Source organism: Xenopus laevis, chromosome 8L (genome assembly GCF_017654675.1).
Source record: "Xenopus laevis strain J_2021 chromosome 8L, Xenopus_laevis_v10.1, whole genome shotgun sequence".
Classification (NCBI taxonomy): domain Eukaryota; kingdom Metazoa; phylum Chordata; class Amphibia; order Anura; family Pipidae; genus Xenopus; species Xenopus laevis.
Window position 1 is genome coordinate 27,354,057 of NC_054385.1, and position 25,892 is coordinate 27,379,948.

At 39.6% G+C, this 25,892-nt stretch overlaps 1 protein-coding gene across 1 annotated transcript; it reads left to right on the forward strand.

The window, feature by feature from the left end:
* The first annotated feature begins 14,907 nt into the window (after positions 1-14,907).
* On the forward strand, positions 14,908-20,714 carry tnfsf10l.L (tumor necrosis factor (ligand) superfamily, member 10 like L homeolog). The gene is given in 5 exon segments (NM_001170445.1): positions 14,908-15,144; positions 18,302-18,463; positions 18,977-19,013; positions 19,898-19,999; positions 20,278-20,714. Coding segments are annotated over 5 exon segments (975 nt in total).
* The last annotated feature ends 5,178 nt before the right edge of the window (positions 20,715-25,892 follow it).

Consider the following 25,892-nt stretch of genomic DNA (forward strand, 5'->3'; position numbering starts at 1 on the left):
GATTATGCATTGAATCAATTATGCCTGCAGTGTACTATCTGTCAGGGTGTTGTATGAATCTATCAGCTCATCTAAGGAGTTTTCTACTTTCTCTATGCGATTGCCTAGTTCAGCGATATCGGCTTTTACTGTGGTGAGTGCTTGTGCCACTGTGTCAGTTATTGTATGAGTAAGGGAGTATTTTAAAGTATTCAGATGCTGCAGTAAAATGTCCTCCGTTACTGGAGGTGCATCAGGTAATGTGTTTATTAATTCTTGCATGTCCGCATGTTGTGCCTTGGGCTCCATGAACCTATCATGACTGAAATGGAAGAGGACTGCGGAATAGGTGAGTGTGGTGCTAGGCCTTCCTGTTCGTCGCCATCTTGTTGTGCACATTGAGAGGACAGGCCGGGGTATTACTTAGGTAAGGGGACATCATACCTGCTGTCTCCTTTAATTTTTTTTCCCCCATTGTGTACCATCGATGCGGTGCAGTTCCAAGCTGTATTGAGGCTGATATACCGGCTTTTAGGCCGGGAGGTCACAGAGCTCAGTGAAGTTGCATCTGTCTCACTCTGATCCGCGCATGCTCCCCCAGATTAGCTTTATCTTTACCCCTGATTAGGGATAAATAATGGGACATGTAGCTCCTTTGTCCTTTATAGAATATTATTATTATTTGACTGGTGGTCAGGTTTCCTCCGACAGTCCAAAAACAACTGGCTATTGATTAAAGTTTCTATGCCTGTGGCAGGGCAGTGTACCAAGTTTATTGTGGCCGGGACAGGTGTGAATGATTTAAAAAACATACACTGAAAGCTTCAAAATATGTTGGTGTTCTATAAATAATGCCTAATAATGATTGCATAGACAGGAGTTATACTAGTTATGCATTCATGGATGTGTGTGTGCCAACAGCTAGTTTTAGTAAAAGTTGGATTAAGCTGATGCAATACCAAGTATGAGACGTGAGGACTGCAAATGAGTTTGAAAAGCAGCTTATAAATTACCCAGACGTATGAGTAACCGTTTAATTGCTAATCAGTAGATACCAGAAAGGCTGACTCAGTTTCAGACTGTCTTTAATGGAATACCGCTGTTCCACCTCTTCCCCAGCACTCTGTAGTGGTTTATATTTAAACCAGCCAGGTGAGAGGCAAACACTTCAACAAGAAAATATACATTCTTTCAGTGAAGGATTCCCAACTTTAGTTCAAACATTACAACATTTCCTCATTCCAGACTTCTTTCAGAAAGACTTTAGCAACCAACCGAGAAAATAAAAGCAGGAAATACCTCTAACCTTTTAAAATGAGAAGATTATAGCATTTGCAATTTGTGGAAAAAGGGACTGAAGTGATAAATTGCTTTCTGAATGAGTACCAAGGGGCATGATCTTGCACTTACATCCATGCACATGGTTTTCTGTAATTGACTTACTACGGCATTTTTGGTATTGCATATTTAGATAGTAAGACCTTGTTGAGAATTCGGGTAATAGTGACCATTATGTTTTCTTATTAGGTCAACAAAGACTCTACATTTTTGGAAAGTAAACCTAGAAAAAGAAAAGTAGCACCCTAAAAATATTACTTCAGCAAGTGGATTGCAACATAAGCGTTTTAAGTAAAAATGCAGAATAGAATGGTTGTCATTTAAAATGACATGCACGTGCGAAAGGGGGGTTTGGACACTGACATAGGATGTGGTACACAAATGTTTAAGCAAATTTCATGTGAATAAGGCCCCAATTCTTAAAAAGGATATAAGTGAAATAGAATATTTTAAAGAAGAGCTGCTAAGCTGATAATAAGAATGGAAGGTCTCAGTTATTAGGAAAGATTGGCCAAATTCGGATTGTTTTTGTTGGAGCAGAGCCTCTTAAAAGGGTTGGGTAGGGGTAAGATAACTATCTATAAATATACAAAAGGACACACAATAAAATCTCCACCAGTAGCACCTGCCAGCAGACATGAGGGCACCCATCGAAATTATAAAGGAGGTTTCACCATAATATAAATAAAACCTCTCTGCCTGAGGCTGTTGTACTGGCAGATACATTGGATTCAAGAAAGCGAATGGCTTTTTAGAAAGTGAGAAAGTACTTGCTTAAATAACTAACAAACATAACAAAGATGGTCTGGTCTATTCTTGGAGACAGGAAGAAATTATTTTCCTCTCTGGGGAAAATTGGAGAGTCTACAGGTGGGGTTTTTCTGCCTTCCTCTTGATCAACTAGTGGAACAATGTGTGACTTTTTTTAACCTCTTCTACTATGTTATCATACAAAACAATGAAAAAATTTGGCAGCATTCGGTCTGACCCACACTGTAGCATTGATCAACTGCTAGAAAAACCCTAGTGCCAGTGCTCTGTCCAACCTACATTCTGGAGTTGACCAGCTGGTAGAAACAATAAAATGCCATTAATTGAACACAAAAAAAATTGCCAGCACACAGTATCTGCCTTTTAAATAATTGTTGCAAAAAATATATAGTTTTCCTAAGAACTGACCCTAAAGTGAAAATGTTCAATAACTGGCTTGCATTTAATACAAATGAATAGTGAATATTGTCTGGCGCTTAAACAGTTAAAGGGTCAGTAGTGCCCAAAAAGTAAAAATATTTACTTTACTTTTAAAGGTTATGTGTTTTTGCGTGACTCCTTTATTAAATAGTGCCACAGATTCTCAGCTGGAATGAGATTTAGGCTATGACTGGGCCATTGGCATTCATTGTTTTGTTCTTGAGTTGCTTCAGTGTTACTCTGGTCCTGTGTATGACTTTAATGCTCTACAAAAAGATGGACTTTCACCCAAACTTTGGATTTTTTAGCCAACTGAAACTAGTTCTAGAGCAGTATTTCCTGATATTTTGCACCATCCATTCTTCCTTCTATTTTAACAACATGCACTGTGCCTGCTGATACAATGGTTTCAAATTACAGTATTATCCAGAATACTCAGGACCTGTGGTTTTCCAGATAAGGGATCTTTCCATAATATAGATCACCATACCTTAAGTCTGCTACAAATAATTTACAGTAAATATGAAATAAGCCCAACAGGATTCTTCCCATACAGGTTTGGACTGGTGGGTGCAGGGCCCACCCGTGGCTGTCGCCCCAGAGGCCCACAGACCCCCCCAAGGAGCACAGGCAATGCCCCCACCCCCTACAGGGGCCTCCACCACCCAGCCTCCCCCAAGTGCGCGTAAATTAAACGGAGTTTGGTCTAGGCCAGCGGCGCTCATTGGGTTTTTCCTGGTTTCTCGCTGGCCCAGTTCCAGTCTGTTACCATAATTATTTTTTATAACGGGTCTCTGGTTAAAGGATCCTATGCCTGTATCAGGATTTGAAAAAAGTACAGTTACAGCCCCTTTCTAGGAAAATGGGTTGACATTTATTGTTCTTGTTGAACTCAGCATAGAAAGTGTAGAGGTTAACTTCCACATTCCACTCCCCTTATTCTCACTGTCCACCCATAAAGCTGCCTTGATGTAGACACATTTTGTCCCATTGTTCTTATTGCTCTCTTTAAAATGTATGTTTTTAACAGGGTGGTACGCCTTTAAATTAAATTTTAGTATGGGGGAGGACCAATTGAAAAGTTGCTTAGAATTAGAATTCTAAGCAACTTTTCAATTGGTCCTCCTAATTTATTTATTTTTATAGTTTTTGAAATATTATAATCGCCAAATTTAGGAAAGGTTTGCAAATTGGTGCTTTGGAGTAGAAAGACATTCATACCAATTTGGATCTGGGGGAATGTGTACATTCCAAAAAGATATGATTTCCTGGGGTGAACATACTTCCTTCTATCTTTGCCCCCCAAAAAATTCTGTAAATGTGTAGATTTTGCAATATCTGGAATTACAGAACTGATTTTGAGGCCCCTATATGTCACATTTGGAGGGAATACAGGGTTATGGAAAATAGCTCATAGTACAAGTTGATCCATGGACTGGTCCGATTGCCATCTAGAAGGATTTTCTCCCCTCTGAGGCAAATTGGAGAAGTTAGGAAGGTTATATAGAGAAGTTGAACCTGGATGTGTGTCTTTTTTTCAAACTTACTTACTATGTATGTTACTATGTATATTTGTATGACATTTGGGAATTATATCAATCAGGTTTTCATGGATTTCTGATGATTGGTGGTGGTGGGGTATGTAGCCTAAAAACCAGATATAAGGCCTCCTACACAATTTGAGACCTTGTCAGATGAGCAGATCTCTGGCCACCCATGAACTGAGGCAAATCAGGCTAATTTCACAGGGAATGTTTAAACCCGCCGGTAGATACCTGCCCAGTTTTTGGCCAGATATTGATTAAGCAAGCCACCCTGAAGACCTTGTACATGAGCCAATAGGCTGCATACTTGGTCTGGAGTCTGCAGTTTATATTGTCTGTGGATGGTCAGCTTGACTAGTCTGAGGGAAAATGGAGTCTACTGTATACTTTTTTTTTTAAAGCTATACTGTATACACACTACATACTTGCTATATTGCCGGAGCAACCATAATATGAAAAAAAGGCATTTATAAATGATTCATGAGCTGGTCTGAAACCCCGAGGACCTGCAAGCCAAACTACAAGTCTTGCAGTTTTAATTTTCAAAGTATATTAGTATTATCTATGAAGATTAGGATGGGTGGTGGTTGGACCACCAATAAACTCTCTTAGCCGTATACTTTTGCCTATACAAGTATGGGACCTGTTATCCAGAATGCTTGGGACCTGGGGTTTACGGATAAGTGGTCTCAAGGCAGAATTAGGGGTAGGCAGAAGAGGCAGAGAGGTTGCCAGTCGGCTTGCCTAGGGTGCCCGGATGGCTTGGCCCGGCCCTGAGTGTTCTTTCCGTAATTTTAATCTCCATACATTAAGGGGCAGATTCACTAACTTCGAGTGAAGGATTCGAATGAAAAAAATTCGAATTTCTAAGTATTTTTTGGGTACTTCGACCATCGAATTGGTTAAATTCGTTCGAATTCGAACGAAATCGAACGATTCGAAGTAAAAATCGTTCGACTATTCGACCATTCGATAGTCGAAGTACTTTCCCTTTAAAAAAACTTCGACCCCCTACTTCGGCAGATAAAACCTACCGAAGTCAATGTTAGCCTATGGGGAAGGTCCCCATAGGCTTGCTAAACTTTTTTTGATCGAAGGATATTCATTCGATCGTTTGATTAAAATCCTTCGATCGTTCGATCGAACGTTTAGCGCTAAATCCTTCGACTTCGATATTCGAAGTCGAAGGATTTCAATTCGAGGGTCGAATTTCGAAGTATTTTTAACTTCGAAATTCGACCCTTAGTGAATCTGCCCCTAAGTCTACTAAAAAAATCATGAAAACATTAAATAAATCCAATAGGATTGTTTTGATTCCAGTAAGGAAAAGTAAGTAAAAAGAAATCATTTTTAAAAATATGAATTATTTCATTATAATAGAGTCTATGGAATATTGCCTTTCTGTCAATCTGAGCTTTCTGGATAACTGGTTTCTGGATAACAGATCCTATACCTGTTCTCCTCTTTGGACAAACACTCTGGACTGCTTCATGTATGGAGTTTATGGTTGTGTAGGTACGTGTGGGGTCAGGCATCAGGGCAGACAAAATATGGACTAAAAAGTTCCAACATTTGATTCTGGAAAAATATTGACTTAAATTATATTTTCATGGAGTAAAATGCTGACTACTTTTCTCATGTAAGACCTTTGCCCAGGAATAGTCTGGGTACGATTCACCTGGAAATGCAAATGTTCTCTCAACATAGCATGCAGATATTAAAGTTCCCAAATTTAAAGCCTGGAATGCTAATAAATAGCTTTCATACCTTAATTACGGCTGCACCCAGTTATTAACATAATATTTGGTATATAGGTCACATGCCATAAGGTGTTAATTAGTTATAGAATATATTAGGTTGTCGAAAGAGAAAATATGCTTGGAATTTAATGCACCTCGGGAATAGTCTACTCTGGCTGGCACAGACACAGTTTCGCTGGTGGAATTTGCAATTTTAACAGTGGCAACTGTTTTTGTGAATACACTCTAGAAATTCACCATGAGGATGTCGTTATTATGTGCCACTTGTCTGCCATGTCAGTTAACCTGATCAGAGCCCTCCCCAGCCTTACCCATGTCTATCTAAGAGGCCATTTGAGTTTGGAAGAAAAAAAGATTACAACTCGTAGCATAGTGAAAAATAGGCAGAGCAATGTATATGCTGTTGTTACGTGCAAAACAACTTAATGTAACTTCAATGTAATGTCTCCTTTCCAAAATTGTACAAGCTTTTAACACAAATTGTGATGTTAACTATTAAGGGGGCGCAGCACAGAGCCCTTAGACTCAAGTGCATAAAATTCCCTCTAATTTTGGATTAGTCTATGCATGTACCTGAGAATATACAAGAATATACCAGTGCATGGCTGCACTGGGGCCTATCAACCATCATTTAAACCATCATTTAAAAATTGAATTTGGGACTTTTTAGGACAAACTGTGATGTGCACTGGCTGTGTCAGCTTTGCCCAGGGTTGCTCCTGACCACTTTTACTAAAGCAGGTATGCTAGGGGGAATGACGTATCTATAGGAACAAAGGTTAGGGTCTGTCGGTGGGATTTTTCAAAGCATATAGGATAAGTGACCCCCCCCCAATATTGTAGACAATAATGAATAATACAGTATATGGTGCTGGTTTTACTTTGGGCTAACAATTTATATTGATCTCTAAAATGGCTCTTTTATTGGGGTTCCTTATAGATCTGCGATGGTTCATGTCAGTGTTTCAAAAAAAGTTAGGGCATGTCCTAACGGTCCCTGCCAGAAGCACAGTAGGAGGGTCATAGCCAATCACAGCCCTGTACTCACACAAGCTTCAGTTCCCTATCAGGTCAACCTAGCTGCTGATTGGTTCCTATCCTACAGTGCAGTGTGCTAAGTGTGACTGGCTCCTCTGCCCAGCCAGGGAAAGGAAGCAGCAGAAATTGGAACACATGGGCAGGACTAGTAGGTTTTTGCAGATTTAATTCAGTGAGAAAAAGATATCTCAAGGATTATCACGTGAAACTAATAAACGAATAAAGCATGATAAATGTATATACAGTATATTTGAATAAACCTGCTAATTTTTGAAAATTGCTTATATTTCTTACTAGACAATAAATGATATAATCTCTTCTCTCTTAAAAAAAAAAAAAGAAAAAAAAAGAAAACACGCTGGTGGCATCTGAGTTATGGAGGACTTCTGCTATAGGCGGAAGCATTAGCTGAGACCAGGACCTTGGGGTTTGTTCTGGGTTTTGGGATACCATACGTTACATTACGTTGGGCCAGACATGGATGCTGAAGGAGTAGTTGCTTCCCCTGCCAACAAGAAAGCAACCTTGGCAAATCTCCTCCAGTGTCTTGGGGAACAAGAATCCAAGCAAGACCAGATTGTCCAATGCCTCCAGGGACTCTCTGCAAGGCTGGATCTTATTCAGCAGCGACCTGCTGCTCCTGCTTCAGCCTCTGTCCCGGCAAGTAGACCGCTACCCTCTCCCTCGGATAGCTCCATAGTGGAGCCTAAGATCCAGTTTCTTGAAAGATTCACAGGGGATCAAAGCAGTTTTTTTGCCTTTCAGGAGGCCTGTAAGCTCCACTTTGGGTTCTTACCTCACTCCTTCCCTATTGAGGAATCCCGGGTGAATTTCATTATCACCCTACTCCAAGGGCATCCTTAGCTGTGGGCATTCAGTCTGTCCCCAGCCGATCCAGCCCATCTCTCTCTCTAGAGGCCTTCTTCAAGGCAATGGCAATTATTTATGATGATCCTGATCGTCCAACTTCTGCTGATGCAGCAATCCATAACCTCAGACAAGGCAAATGGTGGGTGGAGGATTATTGTTCGGAATTCAGCTGGTAGAATGGGCTAGAATGCTACAGCATTAAAAAGTCAATTGCAATATTTGTAGGCGATTTTCAGAAATATCATAAAAGCCGCTACCTTTAACGTAGCTTTGCAGTACAGTAGTCTGGATTAGAAAGACATAATTACTTATTTAGAATTCATCAAAATGTGTACTTTCCAAAAATATATGATTTTTAGGGGTCACCATAATTTTTTGCAGCATTTATCACACATAAAAGTGGCGGTATTTATAAAATAGTGTAAAGGTAAGCCATCAAATAAGTGTGCACAAGGTAGATTTTGGGGTCTTTACATGCCATGTACGTCAATAAACTTATGTACAATGAGCATCAAGCTGTTCGGACCCCAGGCATTCATATTTAGGGTGTTTTATCTTGGTACCTAATAGTATATGAGAGATAAGATGCTGCCAGGTGGAAGATTTTCGTATATGTCACCAACATCGCCAGGAAAGGTTTGCAGCTTGGTGCTTTGGAGTAGAAAGACATGCATACCCAATTTGGATTCAGGGGAATGTTTACTTTCCGAAAATATATGGTTTTCTGGGGTGAATGTACTTTTTTCTATCTTTGCCCCTCAAAAATGATCGATGTGTTGATTTTGCTGTATCTGGGATTACAAAACTGATAGCATGTATGGGGTGTCTTCATTTCGGGGCCCCTACATGCCACATAATTATGTAAACCAATACATTTTGGGCATCAAACTGTTCAGTGGACTTCTGACATTCATATTTAGGGTGTTTTGGTAGCTAACGATATGATATATAAAGACCCACCCAGGAAATGCTTCTAAAGTGAAAGAGTGCAAAATCTTCAAAAATTATCTGGCAATAAAAGTACCAAATCAGCCAAATAGGTTGGCAATGAAAGGGTTAATAGCGCTGCAATGCTGGTCTTATATATGTGTCAGATGTGAAGAGTCCATAGATCTGGGTTGTGCATTGAATTTGACAGGCTGACAACTGTCTGCACAATAACATGTTCATTTATCAACAATAGCTCTAAATATAAGACAGGCTTGGCTAGTTTTACATTGTTCATTTGCCCTCTTGAAATCTAGACATATTTACACTTGGCTTAACTGGCTCATGACCGCTGCTGAACATTAAAGGGATGGTTTACCTTTAGTTATGTTAACTTTTAGCATGATATTGAATGGCCAGTGCTAAGAAACTTTTTAATTGGTCTTCACTTTTTCTTTTTCTTTTTTATTGTTTTTAAATTATTTGCCTGCTAAATCTTTCCAGCTTTCAAATGGGGTCACTGATCCCATAAAAAAACAAATGCTCTGTAAGGCTACAAATATATTGCTATTGCTCCTTTTTATTGCTCATCTTTCTATTCAGGGTCACTCCTATTCACCAATGCATGGTTGATACAGTCATTTTGGACCCTAGCAACTGAAATCACAAACTGGAGAGCTCCCAAATAAAAAAAAATGCCAAATTGTCTCAGAATATCACTCGCTACATCAGACTAAAATTTATGGTATACATAATAGCTAAAGTGTATAAGGACCACCATATTTTTCACCAAAACCTTGTGCGACCTTGCACCGGATTATCATACATAAAGCACAATGAATTCTCCACTGGCTACAAGAGGAACATATAATAGCAAATGTAGATGCCGCTAATATAAAAAGCGATAATATACTTTATCATCTGGGAGTGATCATGTGTCTGTTCATTGAGGAAACAGGCCAGGCTTTATTATGGAAATGAAATATTGAGGGAAAATAACTTAGACGTTGAACAGGGTACCTGTAGAGATGCACAGCTAGAAATTGTAGTGTGGGCCCTTTGGTGAACCTTGGGGCCAGCCTGTTCCACAGTCAGCATTAAAATTACACTAAAGCTGAAATACAAGTTTGTCTTGTATCTAAGCATTCATATGTTCTTACAATGCCATTAACTATGCAGCTTATGACATTTGCTGCCATAAGGATAGAGAAAAAAAAAACACAGCATGCAAGCCAAGATGCAGAAATGAAACTGGAGTTTGTTCACTAGTGTTTGAGAGACAATTTACAGAATTAAATTTACACTAAATAGCTAGTCCAGTTAAAAACCAACATGAGACTACAAAAGGTACTGCTATAACATAGCCTGTAACTTGTGGCATAACTACAACTACAGGTATGGGATCTGTTAACCAGAAACTGGTTATCCAGAGCTCAGAATTACGGAAATCCCATCTCCCATTCATTCAATTTTATCCAAATAATCCATTTTTTTTTATTTCAATATTTTTTATTGCTTTTTAGTCATATGATACATTGTGAGTATTTGGCCTACTTGAGGCCGACACAAAGCATATAAATTTTACATTTTGATATGACGTTGTAAAAGAATAAAATATAAGAAACAAAAACAAAATAAAACAAACATAACAAAATTGCACCATTGTCTCTGAGATTCATACTCTGGTTCTAAAAATTGTAAAACAAGGTTTTCAGCTAGGTTAACCATACCTTACGCTAAATATAGGTCACTTAGTAACTAATACTGTGGGATCGATCTTAGTTGGAATCATGTACAAGGTACAGTTGTATTATTACAGAGAAAAAGGGAATCATTTTTAAATAATACAATTTTTTTTTAAAATAATTGCCTTTTTCTCTGTAATAATTAAACAGTACCTTGTACATGATTCCAACTAAGATATAATTAATCCTTGTTGGAAGCAAAAACTATGATTTTCTAGTAGACTTAAGGTATGAAGATCGAATTACAGAAAGATCCCTTATCGGAAAACCCCAGGTCCCAATAATTCTGGATAACAGGTCCCATACCTGTACCAGTGCATGCTGCCCATCCATGTTCTAAACCCCAACCTAGCACATACCCGTAGTTCCTAAACTGCTTTCCTAAGACAAGGAACAGGACCCAGCCTGTATCCAATACAGGAATGTAATCATTCTCTCTTTGGCACTCTTAGTTGGCACTAAAACTAATGTTTAAGCAAATTATATAAAATGAGAGCAGGGTGTTTTCTGTTTTATGGAACAAAACAAGATTAGGAATAGAAAAATTCAATGAGATATTTAAAATCACAAAACCCCTTCTGTTATATAATGGGCATTTTCAAACCAATTCAAATGAACTGAATACGAGCATAGCAGAGCAGGTTAGAAGTGGAACCCCTGTAAATGGGTGTGTGTCCCAGAAACATTCCAGTATGACTGACTGAATAAACATGCATAGGTTCTCTGGCAGACTCTCTTTCTCTCTCTGCTGTGTCAGGATTCTTGCTTCATAGAGAAGAAGCAGCCCAAATTGCTTCATCTATGAGGGTGGGACAAGGTGCTGAAGTGTGCACTTTTTTTGCACTTTGTACCTTCCCCATGTTATTTTGTGTGGGTGTCCAGGGTAAGAACGGAGAAAATAAATCAGTGTTCATCAAATATTGGTAAACCTATCACAGTAACTACACAGAATCAACACCTCTGTGAATTTCAGATTTCACCTCCAGTTGTGTTTTTGAATTACTTGTATTAGATATACCATGATCAGGATGAATGAAAATTTTCATAGTCATATTGCCATTCATTTTGGAGAGAATACTCTCAAACTGGTTCGGGAATATGACAGAACAGCAAAAAAAACTGGCGGACTATCGAAACCATTTACGATTTAATCACAGATGCCACATCAGGGAATCACCCCTTGTAGCCTACACCTGGGTTCCACCATAAAAAGGTCACAGAGCCAACAAGATTTTACAAAAAGCCCAAAAACATCTACTAAATGAACGGGTCAGACAGATCAATTTTACCATTGAGGCCCTTATGCAGGAAATTGAACATCGGAAACAGAGTCTGTTTCCGAGTCTATGACACCATCCGCTGGAACACAAACTGGGTGTCATTAGAACTCTGCACCACAGGGCAGAATGTGTGGCAACTGATATAGAGTCCAAGGAGCATAAACATCTTAGAGGAGCTTTGAAAGTGTGTGGCTACCCAGACTGGGCCTTTGTCAAAACAGCAGCAACCAGGCCCAACAGGAACACCATAGTAGACGAAACATAGTCATCCCATATGTAGTGTCGGAGAAACTCAGGAGGATTTTCAACAAACACCACGTCCCTGTGTTTTTCAAACCTAGCAACACACTGAGACACCCAAAGGATCCAACACCTAAAGAAAAACAAAGCAATGTGGTATACGCAGTCCAGTGTAGCGAGGAGTGCACTGATCTATATCTTGGAGAAACAAAACAACTGCTCACCAAGTGAATGGATCAGCATAGGAGGGCTAACTCTACAGGGCAAGACTCGGCTGCCTTTCTACACCTTAAAGACAAGGGGAAGATAGCAATGTCCAAATCTTGGATAAAGAAGACCGCTGGTTTGAAAGAGGCGTGAAAGAGGCGATTCATGTCTTTGACACCAGTTGTCCCACCCCATACTGAAAGTACCAATCATACAAAATGCTGTCTCACATTAGTGATTAGTGATTAGTGATAGTGATAAGTGCATGTTTCCCCCCTAATGCTTGCTTTAAAATGTTTTCTTCTTGCTGAGAAAAAACACTTTATTCCTTGATCTATTTGATACATTTAGTCAAGATGGCACTGTTTTCAACTGCCCACTAGATACCAGTTCCCTCAAACAAATAATGGAAACATTTACACATAGAGATATAAAATCAACCAATGTGTCCACTTCCAAAAAGGCACATTCAAGAATAAAAGGATACCGTAAGCAAGAGTCAGACGCATTGCAATTGAGTCTGATTCAACGCCTGCCTTGCGTGTGCAGTGATGCCAAAATTCCGGGGAAAAATGGTACATTGTAGGAAAAAATCATGGGAAAAAACACGGAGATTGCATTCTGAATGGCACTTTTCTTCCTGCGTCAATGTGAATGAATGCACCCTACAAAGTTGAATTGTTTGCCCACTGTTAGTAAATGAGGCTCTGTTCTGTGACCATGTAAAGGCAAAGGGCTGCAAGCCGAGTCATACAGGTCAGGGAACAATGAGCATCTTGCATGTTTTATAATATTAAAGAAATCCCCTGTACTGCAAATGATAAAGATATTAGAAGTCACGGAAGAGTTCTGGGCTTTGATTTTGGAGAAGGCAATCGTGTTCTGTACACAGAGGTCTTCCTGTGTAAAATGACAAGTACAAGAGGAGTCACTCAAACTCTTACATGACACTTATATTATAGCTCCCGTTAGTGATGGGCAGTGCACCTCCTCACAGTCTTAGCCTAGAAACCCAGTAGGAATCAGGGGTAGCCAACCAAAGCTTCTGTTGTGTGCGAATAGCCAATCACAGCTCCACTGCCTTTACATAGGGAAAGATGTGCTATAGTCCCCTGTTAGGTCCACCTAATTGCTGATTGTTGTGCATATCTCTGGGAGCCTCAGGTTCCCCTATTCAGCCATGGAAAGCAACCAGCAGAAGGTGGTGATGTTGGTTGACTCTAGTTAAGTTTGGGGGAATTATTTATGAAAGCAGTACAAAATGCACATTTTAAAGGCACATTCCTTTAGAGATGTATAATGTAATGGCATGTGGGTGTACTTGACACTACAGGGGCCCTTTAAAACCAATAGTTTGCACTCAGCTACATGGCAAATACATACATAATGAGAGCTATCATGTCAAGTTAGGGGACACACATGATTTCTGAATTATTTAGCTCCTCCATCAGCAGGCTTCCAATATGGAATTTCAGAAGCTATATGGTTTCTAGAGACCAGTTTACCCTAGCAACCAGGCAGTGATTTGAAAGAGAGACTGGAAGATGAATGGTAAAGGACCTATAAAGAAAGATCATTAATAGAAAATAGCAATACCAATAAAAATGGAGCCTCACAGAGAAATAGATTTTTTGGGCTGTCAGGGTCAACTATAAAAAATTAAAAAATAGACCTACTGAAAAGTTGCTGCTATAAACAACAAAAAAATTAAGACCAAATGAAAATTACAATAGGCTATTCTATATTAATTATATATATAATACTAAAAAGTTATGCTAATGGTGAACAACTCCTTCAATAAATCCTGATCTATATGAAGTGTAAACAACGAATAACCAGGAAACAAAATTACATACATCCAGTTGCAGGGTTCACTTGGCTTTCTTGTGTTTGTTTTTAAAACCATAAAGATTTACAGCCAGGATATCCAGCTGCAGCCATCCACTTGGTAACTGCCGGGAGCCATAGTTCATGGTCTGTATTGGAGAGATATTCTTGAATGTTTTTATTTATAAGGTGGATCCACATCCCTCCACCGGGCAGAAAAGGCATCAATTCTTCCAGTGCAGGGAGTTTCTTGAAAAGGCTGCTACCAACTCTGGCAGAAATCTTCCTGATTATTTATGAGGTGTTTTATGAACCCTGCGGTAACATACTGCCCGAATGGTGACACCCCCCCCATATGCCTAAAGCACAGTTTCATATATTATATAGCCATGAAATCGAATTTCACCTGTTTTTTGTATGAGACTCAGGGCTTGTAACATATAGGCCCGTGTACAGAGGCACAGCTTAGTACCACAGAAAATGATGCACAGTTCTGCATCATGCTCTTGTCCCCTTACATACATAGTACAGCCCTATTCTGTGGCACCTCAGTGCTCCTTATTCCCTTCCTGTCCCTGCCAGTTATATACAGAGTCCTCACAGCAATTTTGGGACAGCTGCTGCATTTCCCTGTCCCATAGGTAAAGTCCCAAGTACAGACATAGCATGGTGACTTCTCATGTAAACCTTGAACTTGCAAAGCCTGCTCTGTTTCTTCAAGAAAGGGCATAACCTGACAGCCTTCTAGTCCCTCCCACCCGCCTATTTATTGTGTGAGAGAAGTGCCTGTGTTTAGTATATCCAGTGCTGGGAGCAGAGTGGAACGGAGGGGGGGAGCCCAGAGAACAGGGGAAGAGGGGAAACTGCCTGACAATGTAAGATGTAAGTGGAGAGGACCTGCAAACAAGAAAACAAAAAAAAAGTGAAAAGTTCAGTTTATGTGTAACGGCTGAAGGTGCAAATGACCATGACTTGCCCAGTGCCCCAACAGTACTACCGCACGGAGAGCAGGGAATCGGCTGCCAGCATGCTGCCCAGGGCGGATAGAGAGGAGAACGGATCGGAGGCAGGAGGGAAGCAAGGGCTGAGCAGAGAGGGCAGCAATTTGTGGCTGGCAGTGGGCATCATATTCATCCTGGCACTGCAGATCGCTTGCACCACTGGGCTCTTCGTCTATTTCAGCGTGTCCATCTCCAAGGTGAGTGCGTATGTTGTGGGGCAATAGCAGTGCTCACAATGGACATTGTAGTTTATTGGCATATTGTCATCACTCCCTCTGTACATGAAACTATCTATCTATCTATCTATCTATCTATCTATCTATCTATCTATCTATCTATCTATCTATCTATCTACTGTATCTATCTATCTATCTATCTATCTCTATCTATCTGTCTATTTATTATTTATTGTTTTCTTGTTGTTGAATTGAAAACATTTCATTCGTCTTCCTTCTCCAAGAATTGCATCTGTGTGTGTAGCAGAAAAAGTGGCAAGATCAGGGGCTCATAAGTTAATAATTATTGCTTTACAATACTGGATCCTTGAGAGAGAAGAAAAGTTTGATTCTAATGTCCCACACAGTGATTTAACCAGCACGACAATGCATTTCACAATAACCTATTTTCTGCTAAAATAGATCTTAAGGTAGTCATACATGGGTAGGTTTAAGCTGCCGAGTTGGCCCCTCCATGTTGTTAATTTATCTTCTGTATTTGGGCCCCATCCAGCCCATCCAGGAGAAAATACTCCAATTATCTTCAGCTTTAACCAGGGCCCCCTTTATGTTAGCAGTTAACCCAAGGCAAATATACTATTGGTTGTCCCTCTGGCGGCCATCCTAAAATATTAGTTATAGACAGGCAATAATCAATTGGTCTGCACTAAGTAGACTTGAGCCAACAACCTTGGAAGTGGAGAAACCATCATTACAAATTGGGAACATTGCTAGAAAAAACATCTTCACAAAAAAGGGGAGTAATTTCATAGCCCCAGCAAGAATTTGTATCAACCCCCAGGATGGACATAAGCACATGGACTTGTGTGTGTGCCCGTGCGCCTCAGGCTCCATTTCTGGCCCCACTAATGTTAAGCCACTTCCACAAAAGATTAAAGCTTAGTATTTGTCTATTTTATCTATGTCAATGGCCCCCTACACGTTTACTGTCACGTATAGAATTTTAATGCTGGTGTAGAAAACGCTGTGCCAGACAATGGCTTAAAAGTGATGGTGAGGCAATCTGTCTGAAATATGTACAACACACCAACCATATTGCTTCATGTGTGTGTGATTTTCATATATTAAGTCCAGTTTGTCTTTGTCTTCAAGTATTGTGTTTTGTGTATGTTTGTTCACATGGATCAATGCTCACAGCTTGGTGTCTGCCAGCCTGCAGATACATATGCCAAGTTTTCTGTTTTTACTTCTGTATTTCCGCGTGCCTACACCATATAGCCTATCACTGTACCACAATGACTTCTGTTAGTGTCTGGGATTTGCCGGTGAGTCAAGGACCAAAATATTGATTCCATGTGACTCAGGTGACTCCATTTTTGTTTATTTTTAATATTGTATTTGGAGATTAAAAAAGGAGGGATACTGGTCAGGGTTTCTGCTTAAGTAGAAGGAAAAGGAACCAGACAACTATTGCCCCCTATCAAACATATTAATAACCAGGCAATGAATCTTTGTTCAGGTCCCAGCTGATGCTTTAGCCATTGCACTAATATGGGAAACCCTGTAGCATGCTGGTATGCAGTTAATTGTTACCATATAAGCGCTTTAATCTTGCTGTCACTTGAGCCATTTAGCAGTGCAGGGGAGCTGTTAAGCAGTGCCACATCCATCACAAGTAGAATAAAAGCATTGCAGGCATGCAAACTGGATTAGCTGGGAAGCAAAACAACAACTTGAGAAATGAAAACAAAAACGTGGCATTGCTAAGAACCACTTGTAAGCAACATCTACAGGTGTACATACACATATGCAAAGGTTTTCATGGCTTTTCTGATCCCTTGAGTGCTGTGCTGCTAGTGCAGGTATGGGATCCGTTATCCGGAAACCCGTTATCCATAAAGCTCTGTATTAGGCCATCAGTAGAAGGCCATCTCCCATAATAATTTACATTTTTAAAAATGATTAATTTTTTCTCTGTAATAATGAAACAGTCCCTTGTACTTGATCCCAACTAAGATATAATTAATTATTAAGCAAACTCAGCCTATTGAGTTGAATTTATGTCTAAATAATATTTTAGTAGACTTAAGGTATAGAGAGGGAATGCTTTGAACCCTGAATGTGTCCCCTCCTTACCATACATCCCATTTATTTGTTATTCATTATTACTACCACAGTCAGCACAAATCACATTACTGTATATTCCCAGAACAAGGATTGCCTTTGTATCATCGGCAAAGCATGTGGAAATTCTCCAGCACTTCGAGTTTTTAATATGTCTGCTGAGGGAATGTTTGGCCTGCTCAAAATGTCTGATTCAGCAGATAACGTCTGGAGACGGGTGTGGAGCATACAATGCACATATATACAGGCACATTTGCCCTGCATGTGAATGCAAGTTGTTTTGTTTCCCAGCTTATCCAGTTTGCATGACTGCAATGCTTTTATTCTTCTTGTGATGGATATGGCACTGCTTAGCAGCTGAATTCAGTTATTAACAGGTAACACAAACAATAGGGAATACCCTTTTGTTTGTGTAATTTGTTAAAGAAGAAGGAGAGGCTTGGTGCACTTGGGGTGCCAAATGTTAAAAACCCCTAATTGATTGTATTTACTTACCTGGAAACCTTTGGTTGGTGCTCCTATAAGCAGAAAACTGCACCGGCCCGGGGTTTTACCAGTGAGCACCATGGAGCGATCCACTTCCACCTTCTTTTTTCAAATTTCCCGGGGGAAAAGCATGCGCACTTGAACAAAATAGCCGACTTTTTAGTTAAAGTTCGGCCTTTTGTTCTACTGCGCATGTGCGCGAAGAAGTAGGAAGACGGAAGAAGATCACTCCGTGGTGCTCACTGGTATAACCCTGGGCCAATGCAGTTTTCTGCTGATAGAAGCACAGGCCCAGGGTGCTCCTATCAGCAGTTAGGCACCCCCAATCACTTGCACCAAGCCTTTCCTTCTCCTTTAATGACTGAATTCTTTGATTTCCTAAAAATGTTTTACATGTATAGGAGTGCAGCTTTGCTGTTCCCTGTCCATAACAACACGCAGGGTTATAGGATTAGTGGCTTCTCTGAAGAGAGAGGGCTCACATTCTCTAAAAGTTTAAATCCTAGTGTAATGAGAACTGCCATGCCTATGTATCAGCTGTGTAACTTTGTAATTATGTCTGCCTTAGCTAAAGACTCACACTCAAGGGATGTCAGAGGAACTGCGTTGCCTTCAGATTATCAACAAAATGGAGGATTTGTCAGACCCGGTGGACTATGACCTGGATGGACTGATACCAAATGAATCATGTAAGAAGCTGACCAACAGCATTAAGTCATACATAAACCAGGTAAGTTGAGGCAAGTGCAACTCGTGAGGCAACTTCGGGCGATTTCTGAAAACTAATTGCCGCGTGTGATTAACGCCAGCGATTTTTCATTTTAGCCAGCGCAGAGTGAGGGAAGGCATTCGGGGAGATTGGTCGCCGCAAAGACAAATGATTAGTCGCCAGGCGACTAAATCTCCCTGAAACGCTCAGTGTGTCCTTACCCTTGAATCCACTTACTAATCTCTGACGACTCCATATTACTTTTACCATTTTACTAATTAACATTAAAATGACACTTTAGTGCCGAAAGCAATCTGCCCAAAAAAAAAGAAAGTATTGGTACACATGTGTAAACTTAGGGATGTACCATGAATAAAAGAGTGTGTTGAATTTCAACTCTTGAAATGTCTCTGACTAAACTAAAGGTTCAATGAAGCCTGCTAATACTGTATATAGAAGGCTAGTTGTACAGTTTGTGAGGTTATGTGGGTACTTACTTCAAATGAACACCACCCAATTTCTTCTGCCCACCAGGTAACTGGGAACATCCTTCAGAGAACAGCAGTGAAAGGTGAGTGTAAATAAAATGATCAGTTCACAGTACACAGGCAATTTAACTGACCATCCCAGAATTCTGGTTGCTTTGCATTGGGCAGTTCTTGTACCTACTTCATATAAAATGTACTGTTGTATACCAGTTGAATGTGTACAGTTCTCTGCACACAGGGGCGTTCCTGGCCCCTCCGCCGCCTGAGGCAGCAGCAGTTGCTGCTGCCCCCCCTCCCCAGGAAATTCCCTCTTAAAGTACCAGGAGCAGCATTTTTGCTGCCCCTGGTACCTAGTGGGCCGCTGCTGCCTGAGGCGACAGCCTCAACTCGCCTCATTGGCGGAGCACCCCTGTCTGCACACTAGAATGTTTATGTTGGTTTCATGGTTACCTAAAACCAATTCCGAGCTTTATAAATACACCGGATTTTACATAGTTGCGCCTGATGCCCAGATAACAATGTATGGTGTATTTGGTTGGTTTTTTTTTTACAGCTTTTTACAGCTATATAATTAGGTCTAATAGCTATTTAGAATTAACTTACTATGACAGGGCTGATTACAGTTAAACCAAAGCAAACCTGAATCAAATCTGCACACCCTGGATAAAGAGACACCCATTATATATAATTATCATTCCAAAATGTGCTATGCCTGATAGTGCCAATGCAATTGTTCATGTGTAAAACAGAGTTAATTTGCTTTTAAAGGGGCTAACATGTAAGATATGACATGGAATGAGATCACAGAACACAAATATGATGTAATTTCTTCATTCATTTATAGGTCATGGTAATGAATGGAAAAAACAAATTGCTTTTATAATAAAGCAACCAGCTGGGTAGGGGCTGAAATGCTAGAATACAAGTATATTCAATTGATGATATCATATATTTACTATATCTGCAGAAGCTAGAAGGAGCTTTATTAACATCTCAGAGACACAATCTCACAGAGGAGAGTACATCAAATCATCAGCCCATCTGACACTCAAGCAGGGCTCCCCTTTGGGTAAGTTATAAAGCTGTGTGTGGGGGTTAACATCTGTGGTCCCTACTGTTCAGGCCCGCACAAACACAGTTTCATTAGAAGTTTGGAAGGAGAAAAGTCACAGTGATGGGCATATAGTCATGTATATTGTACACTGGTTAGAAATGAACCCAGGATCCCAACACTAAAGCTAAATCAGTGCACCACCACTTTCTCCCTACTTTGGTCTATTTCTGATTTTACAAGTTTCCTTTTTCTCAGTAGATAAGATATTAAACTTTGATTTCATTTTTCGGTAGGACCACCAGGAGACTTGCAGTTCCAGTCATGCCGTAATCCTATCCGCCAGTGGGAGCTTAAGAATGCTTTGTCCCACATGCAGAACATGACCTACCATGATGGGCACATTAAAATTCTACAAGACGGCTTATACTATGTATATTCCCAAATCTACTTCCGATACACAAAGCACCAAGGGTCTGGCACCTCATCGGGGCAGCAGCTGGTACAGTGCATTAACAAGAAAACATCCTATGTCAATCCTATACTGCTTCTAAAAGGGGTTGGTACTAAGTGCTGGGCACCCAATGCAGAGTATGGACTTCACTCTGTCCACCAGGGTGGTGTATTTGAGCTAAGGTCTGGCGATGAGTTGTTCGTCTCTGTCTCTTCCTTAGACACCGTCTATACTGATTCTACATCCAACTTCTTTGGGGCCTTCAAACTGAGCATGTGAGTCTCCTCAAACTTTAAATATGAAGGAAAAGGGTCTGTAATCCCCTGAGGAGCATTTCCCCAAAATGATAAGGCAGTTTGTATGGCAATAAAAATGTGAAAATTGTGCACACCTATGGATGTTCTGGAAAAGTGCACAGATATTAAACCAGCACTTTTATAGCTGGTTATGTAACAAGTTGTTATTGGGGTTAAGGGCACTGATCCCTCCCTGACATTTGGAGTTACATTTCGTAGTTGGATAAAATTGAGTCCGGTGGCTCCTAGGGGAGGAAGCTATACTACATTAAAAGGCTTGTCACAAAGGAAACATATTAGTAGCTGATTATAAGAAACAGTGACCAAAGCAAACCTATACAGTATACAGAGAAAATGAACAAATTATATATACCTCTGCCTATATATCATGAAGGCAGGGGTTTCAAAACTGTGGAGCTGGGAGCCTAAAAAAAGAAAAAGGGGACCTAGTCTGTTAGGGAAACTTGAGAAACTTGATGCCTCTGTTCTCTTGGAAGTCCAGCTTGAAGATAATTTGGATTGTAGGTGAGATTTTGGGGCTGAACACTTATTTGCTAGATAATTTTAAATCTATTGCTGAATGGCTGCTATGGAAATGTTCTCATATATCTGTAAACTTGAGCAAATGGGGCCCCCATGAAATATTGCACCTTTAAGGGTATGGGGGCTAAACCAAAACTGTCTAAAAACCACATTTCTATGGCACAAGTGTTGTTACACTTAATTTAGTTCCTTTTAATTATGACCAATACTTAATGCAAGAATGTTGTATGATGCTTCAAAAGAGGCTTCCAACCTTCTGTAATTTGGATCTTCACACCTTAAGTCTACTAGAAAATCATGTGAACATTAAATAAACCCAATAGGCTGGTTTTGCTTCCAATAAGGATTAACTATATCTTAGTTTGGATCAAGTACAAGGTGCTGTTTTATTATTACAGAGAAAAATGAAATCACTTTTTTAAAATCTGGATTATTTGGATAAAATGGAGATGGCTTTTCTGTAATTCAGAGATTTCTGGATAATGTGTTTCCAGATAATGGATCCCATACGTTTTTTTTTTTTGTAAACATCCTTTGAATGACAAGCAAGAGTGTGACCTTTCAGCACGATTCAGTGTTTGATCACATAAGAGGGAGAGTGTGTTGCTCTTTATTATGTTTGTTCATTGTGGCATTTTAGACGTCTTTTTTGAGAAAAAAAAATCAAGTGGCAGAGCCACTACTTAAAGGATATTCATTAACCAACCAATGATGAAGGATTTTTTTATACAATGTAAATAAGAGAAACGTGACTTCTTGTTTGCTTTGGAATGAATCCCATAGTGCAGATAGTTCTGAAATTCTCTGCACAGAGGGATTTCATTGGCTGTCCCTTTATAAACCCTTTCCTTAAACCGTTTGCATGTTTTGTTTTGTTTTATTTTTCAAGGGTGATATTTACATATTCTTGGACTCTCCATAAAAATGATTGGAGTTCATGTGGATATTATAGCCATTTACCCAAAAGTCTAAATGATATATCTGTATATACTTACCCTATAGGCACTGTGGAAAACATGAAAATAATAGCATGTGCTGTTTTAATGGATCAGAAGGGGTTTTCAGTGAAATGTTATAAATTTGAGATTATAAAAGAACCACATATTAATTGTACCCACTACTGACTATTACTGTCCAGTAACATTACTTTGGGGGGGAGACAATAATGTAGAAAAATCTTTGTGACTATATAAAAATCATGATTTTAAAGAAATATATTTTGTAAAGGTTATATAAAAATCTGCCAAACACAGAGCCGTTTTCAAACTGGGGGACAGAATTTCATATTTTGCTGATCCATTAGTGCAGAATTTGTAGCAAATCATCACTGTCAAAGTTTTTTTTTTACAATAGTTTTGTACTGTGCAGAACTGAATAAAAGATTTATTTTTGAGTTAACAGTATTGTAAGTTGTGTCTGTTCCAAGGCTTTATAAAACATAATGTGCCATGAAAATACTCCAACTGATACAGTGTTAATGTGCTCATGTTGCCTGTGGGCTGAACAACTGGCCCTCAGCAGGCAGTAGGGCCCCATACATGTAGTGAAATTGGAAAGATTTGGTAACATTTTAATGTTCTTCAAAGGGATTCTATCACAGAAAAACATTTTTTTTTCTTCTCAAAATGCATCCATTAATAGTGTTGCTGCGGCAAAAGTCTGTTTTTCAAAAGAGCAAACAGATTTTGTTATATTTAATCTTGAACTCTGACATGGGGCTAGGCTTTTCAAAAACCTGTGCCTTTTCTTTTTTCCAGCTTGAACCAGTCCCGGGATCAACTTGTACTATGAGCTATCTTTCATAACCTTTTATTCCCCCACTTGCTAAAAAATCATCCAACCCCTTCTTAAAGTGATCTAATGTATCAGCCAGTACCACTGATTCAGGGAGGGAATTCCACATCTTCACAGCGCACACTGTAAATAAACCCTTCTGAATATTTAGGCAAAACCTCCTTTCTTCTAATTGGAATGAGTGCCCTCTTGTCAGCTGGAAAGACCTACTGGTAAATAAAGCATTACAGAGATTATTAGATGATCCCCTTATATATTTATACATAGTTATCATATCACCCCTTAAAGGAGAATTCAACCGAGAATTCAACCCCAGGGAAATGCCGCTAACTTTATACTTACCCCTCGGCGCAGAGTCAGGCTTCGAAGTTCCATGCTGCTATCTTCCGGGTCTTCGTGTCTTCTTCTGGCGCTTAGGCAATTTTCGTGAGTTTTGGTGCATGCACAGTTGATGCAAACCGGCAAATTGCTCCAACTGCGCATGGACCACTTCACCGGTCTCCTACTCAGCTTAATGAAGACCCGGAAGTCCAATGCCTGACTCTGCGCCGAGGGGTAAGTATAAAGTTAGGGGCATTTCCCAGAGGGCAGATATGCTGGGGCAGAGGAGAGAGGGGGGTCTACGTGGGGGCGGAGATAGGATTTTTTTTAAAAAAAATGGTTGAATTCTCCTTTAAGCGCCTCTTCTCCAGTGTGAACAACCCCAATTTGGCCTGTCTTTCATGTCAAAGCTAAGATATTCCATGCCTTCCTATAGCTTAGTTGACCTTCTCTGGACCCTCTCTAATTCAATAATGTCTTGTCTGAGCACTGGAGACCTGTTTGAACATTAAGTAAAGCCAATAGGACTGTGTAGCCACCAATATGGATTTTTGCAGATTAGTATCCTGTGCAATATCCTGTTGAATCACTACAGAGAAAAGGTCATCCATCATAAAATAGGAATTGGTTGCTTAAATGGCACATTATGAAAAATGGGATTCAAAAGTTGCGAGCTTTCTGGATAAAGATAATAGATTCCAGACCTGTAGAAGCATAATATGTCTAATCCTTAGTGTTCTTTGGGCACCCTATAAAGCAGTTGTTTTAAACAATATTAAGAAAATCTTTAGTACTAAAAATAAAAAGATATATTTAGACAAAGACCAATTGGAGTGCAGCATGCAACTTCACCAAAGTTGAGAACAGACAGGACGCTGAAGCAGAATTACTGCTGATATGCTCTTTTATTTTCCTGGAGTGCAGCATGCATTGTTTACTGGAAATGCCTGGTGCGTGTGCTGCCCTTTGAACCAAAAGAAAGCCCTTTGTGAGCACTTCATTGCTTATGAATCAAATGCAGGGCAGTAAGGCCACAACAACATAGAAGAGAACAAGAATAAAGTCAACTTTCCGGCCCCACCTCACTTGGTTGTGTCGACAACCTTATACCATAGGAAAATGAGAATTTACAAAACAAAACATTAGCTACAGTTTGTTTTTAATTGCTTTAAAATACACATTATAAAATGTGAACCAAGCCTTTTAACATTTATGTTGCAAAAAAGTAAACTGTAGTGAACTAAAATAATCTTGCTGCTGGCAACACACGGCTGGTAACATGAATCCAAAAATATCATATTATTAATATAATATTTATGAATGGTATTGCTCAGTGCCGGACCTTAGACCAGGGGCCCACTCTCAGTTCTTTTATTCTTCCTCTCCTCACTCAACCTCTATTCTCCTAGCCTCTTTTCTTTACATACTATAATCTATTATTCAAACTAATTAGCCTCTATGTTCTCATAGAAATAGGTAATAGCCATGAAATAGGCCAAAAATTTAGCAGCATGAGGGCCCACTGACACCTGGGCACACTGGGAGTTTACCTGGTATCCCGGTGGGCCAGTCCGACACTAATATTGCTATTGGAAGTAGGATTTGTTCTGTGTGTCTGTTCTGACTCTTCAGATAATATAGCAGTAATCAGTTCTCCTCCAGGTCTGCTACATTGTTTCATTAGTCACTGTTGCAGACAATAAAACAGTCATGTCCAGTTAAATTTACTAATGACTGACAGTTTAATTAATATATATACTTTGGAAAGTTGCTTAAAATAAAAAAAAGTTTTTGGGTGTATATTATACTTTGAGTATATCATATACTATAAACTATAGACTGAATATTGCCCTTGTTTTAAGGTGCCCATACATAACTAGATTTATTTTACAGGAAGGGAGACATAGCATAACTTAAAAAACTCTCCAATCTTGTAGGCAATAATGAATAATACTGTATATAGTGCTGGTTTCACTTTGGGCCACAAATTAATATTAGCTTCAAAAATGCCCCCCTTTATTGGAGTTCCCTATGGTACCTGTCTGCCTCAAACAAAAGGTGGGCATGTCCTAATGGTCCCTGCCAGAAGCACAGTAGGAGGGGATAGCCAATCACAGCCCTGCACTTACACAAGCAAAGACAGATTTCAGTTCCCTATCAGGTCCAGCTAGCAGCTGACTCAACAGAATGGATACATGTGAAGCTTTTATTAATCAGTTATTGGTTTTCAATGGAAGGCATTGAATCCTTGCTATAGCTAGGTAACTGCTGCTCTTCCATTGGTTTGATACTTAAATTCAAGCTAGTGAAGACAAATGAGGAATACTGGGAGTAGGGGTTTACAACACAGACAAAAACCTCAGCTTTTTATTCTTTGTATCATTGTGCAATGGCTCACAAGAGTTAGATATTAACAGATCAATACAGTTCATCCAGTCCTTTAGCTTGATATGTTATAAGGATATTGTTATCGTGTGGCTAGATAATTAACTAGAATTGATCT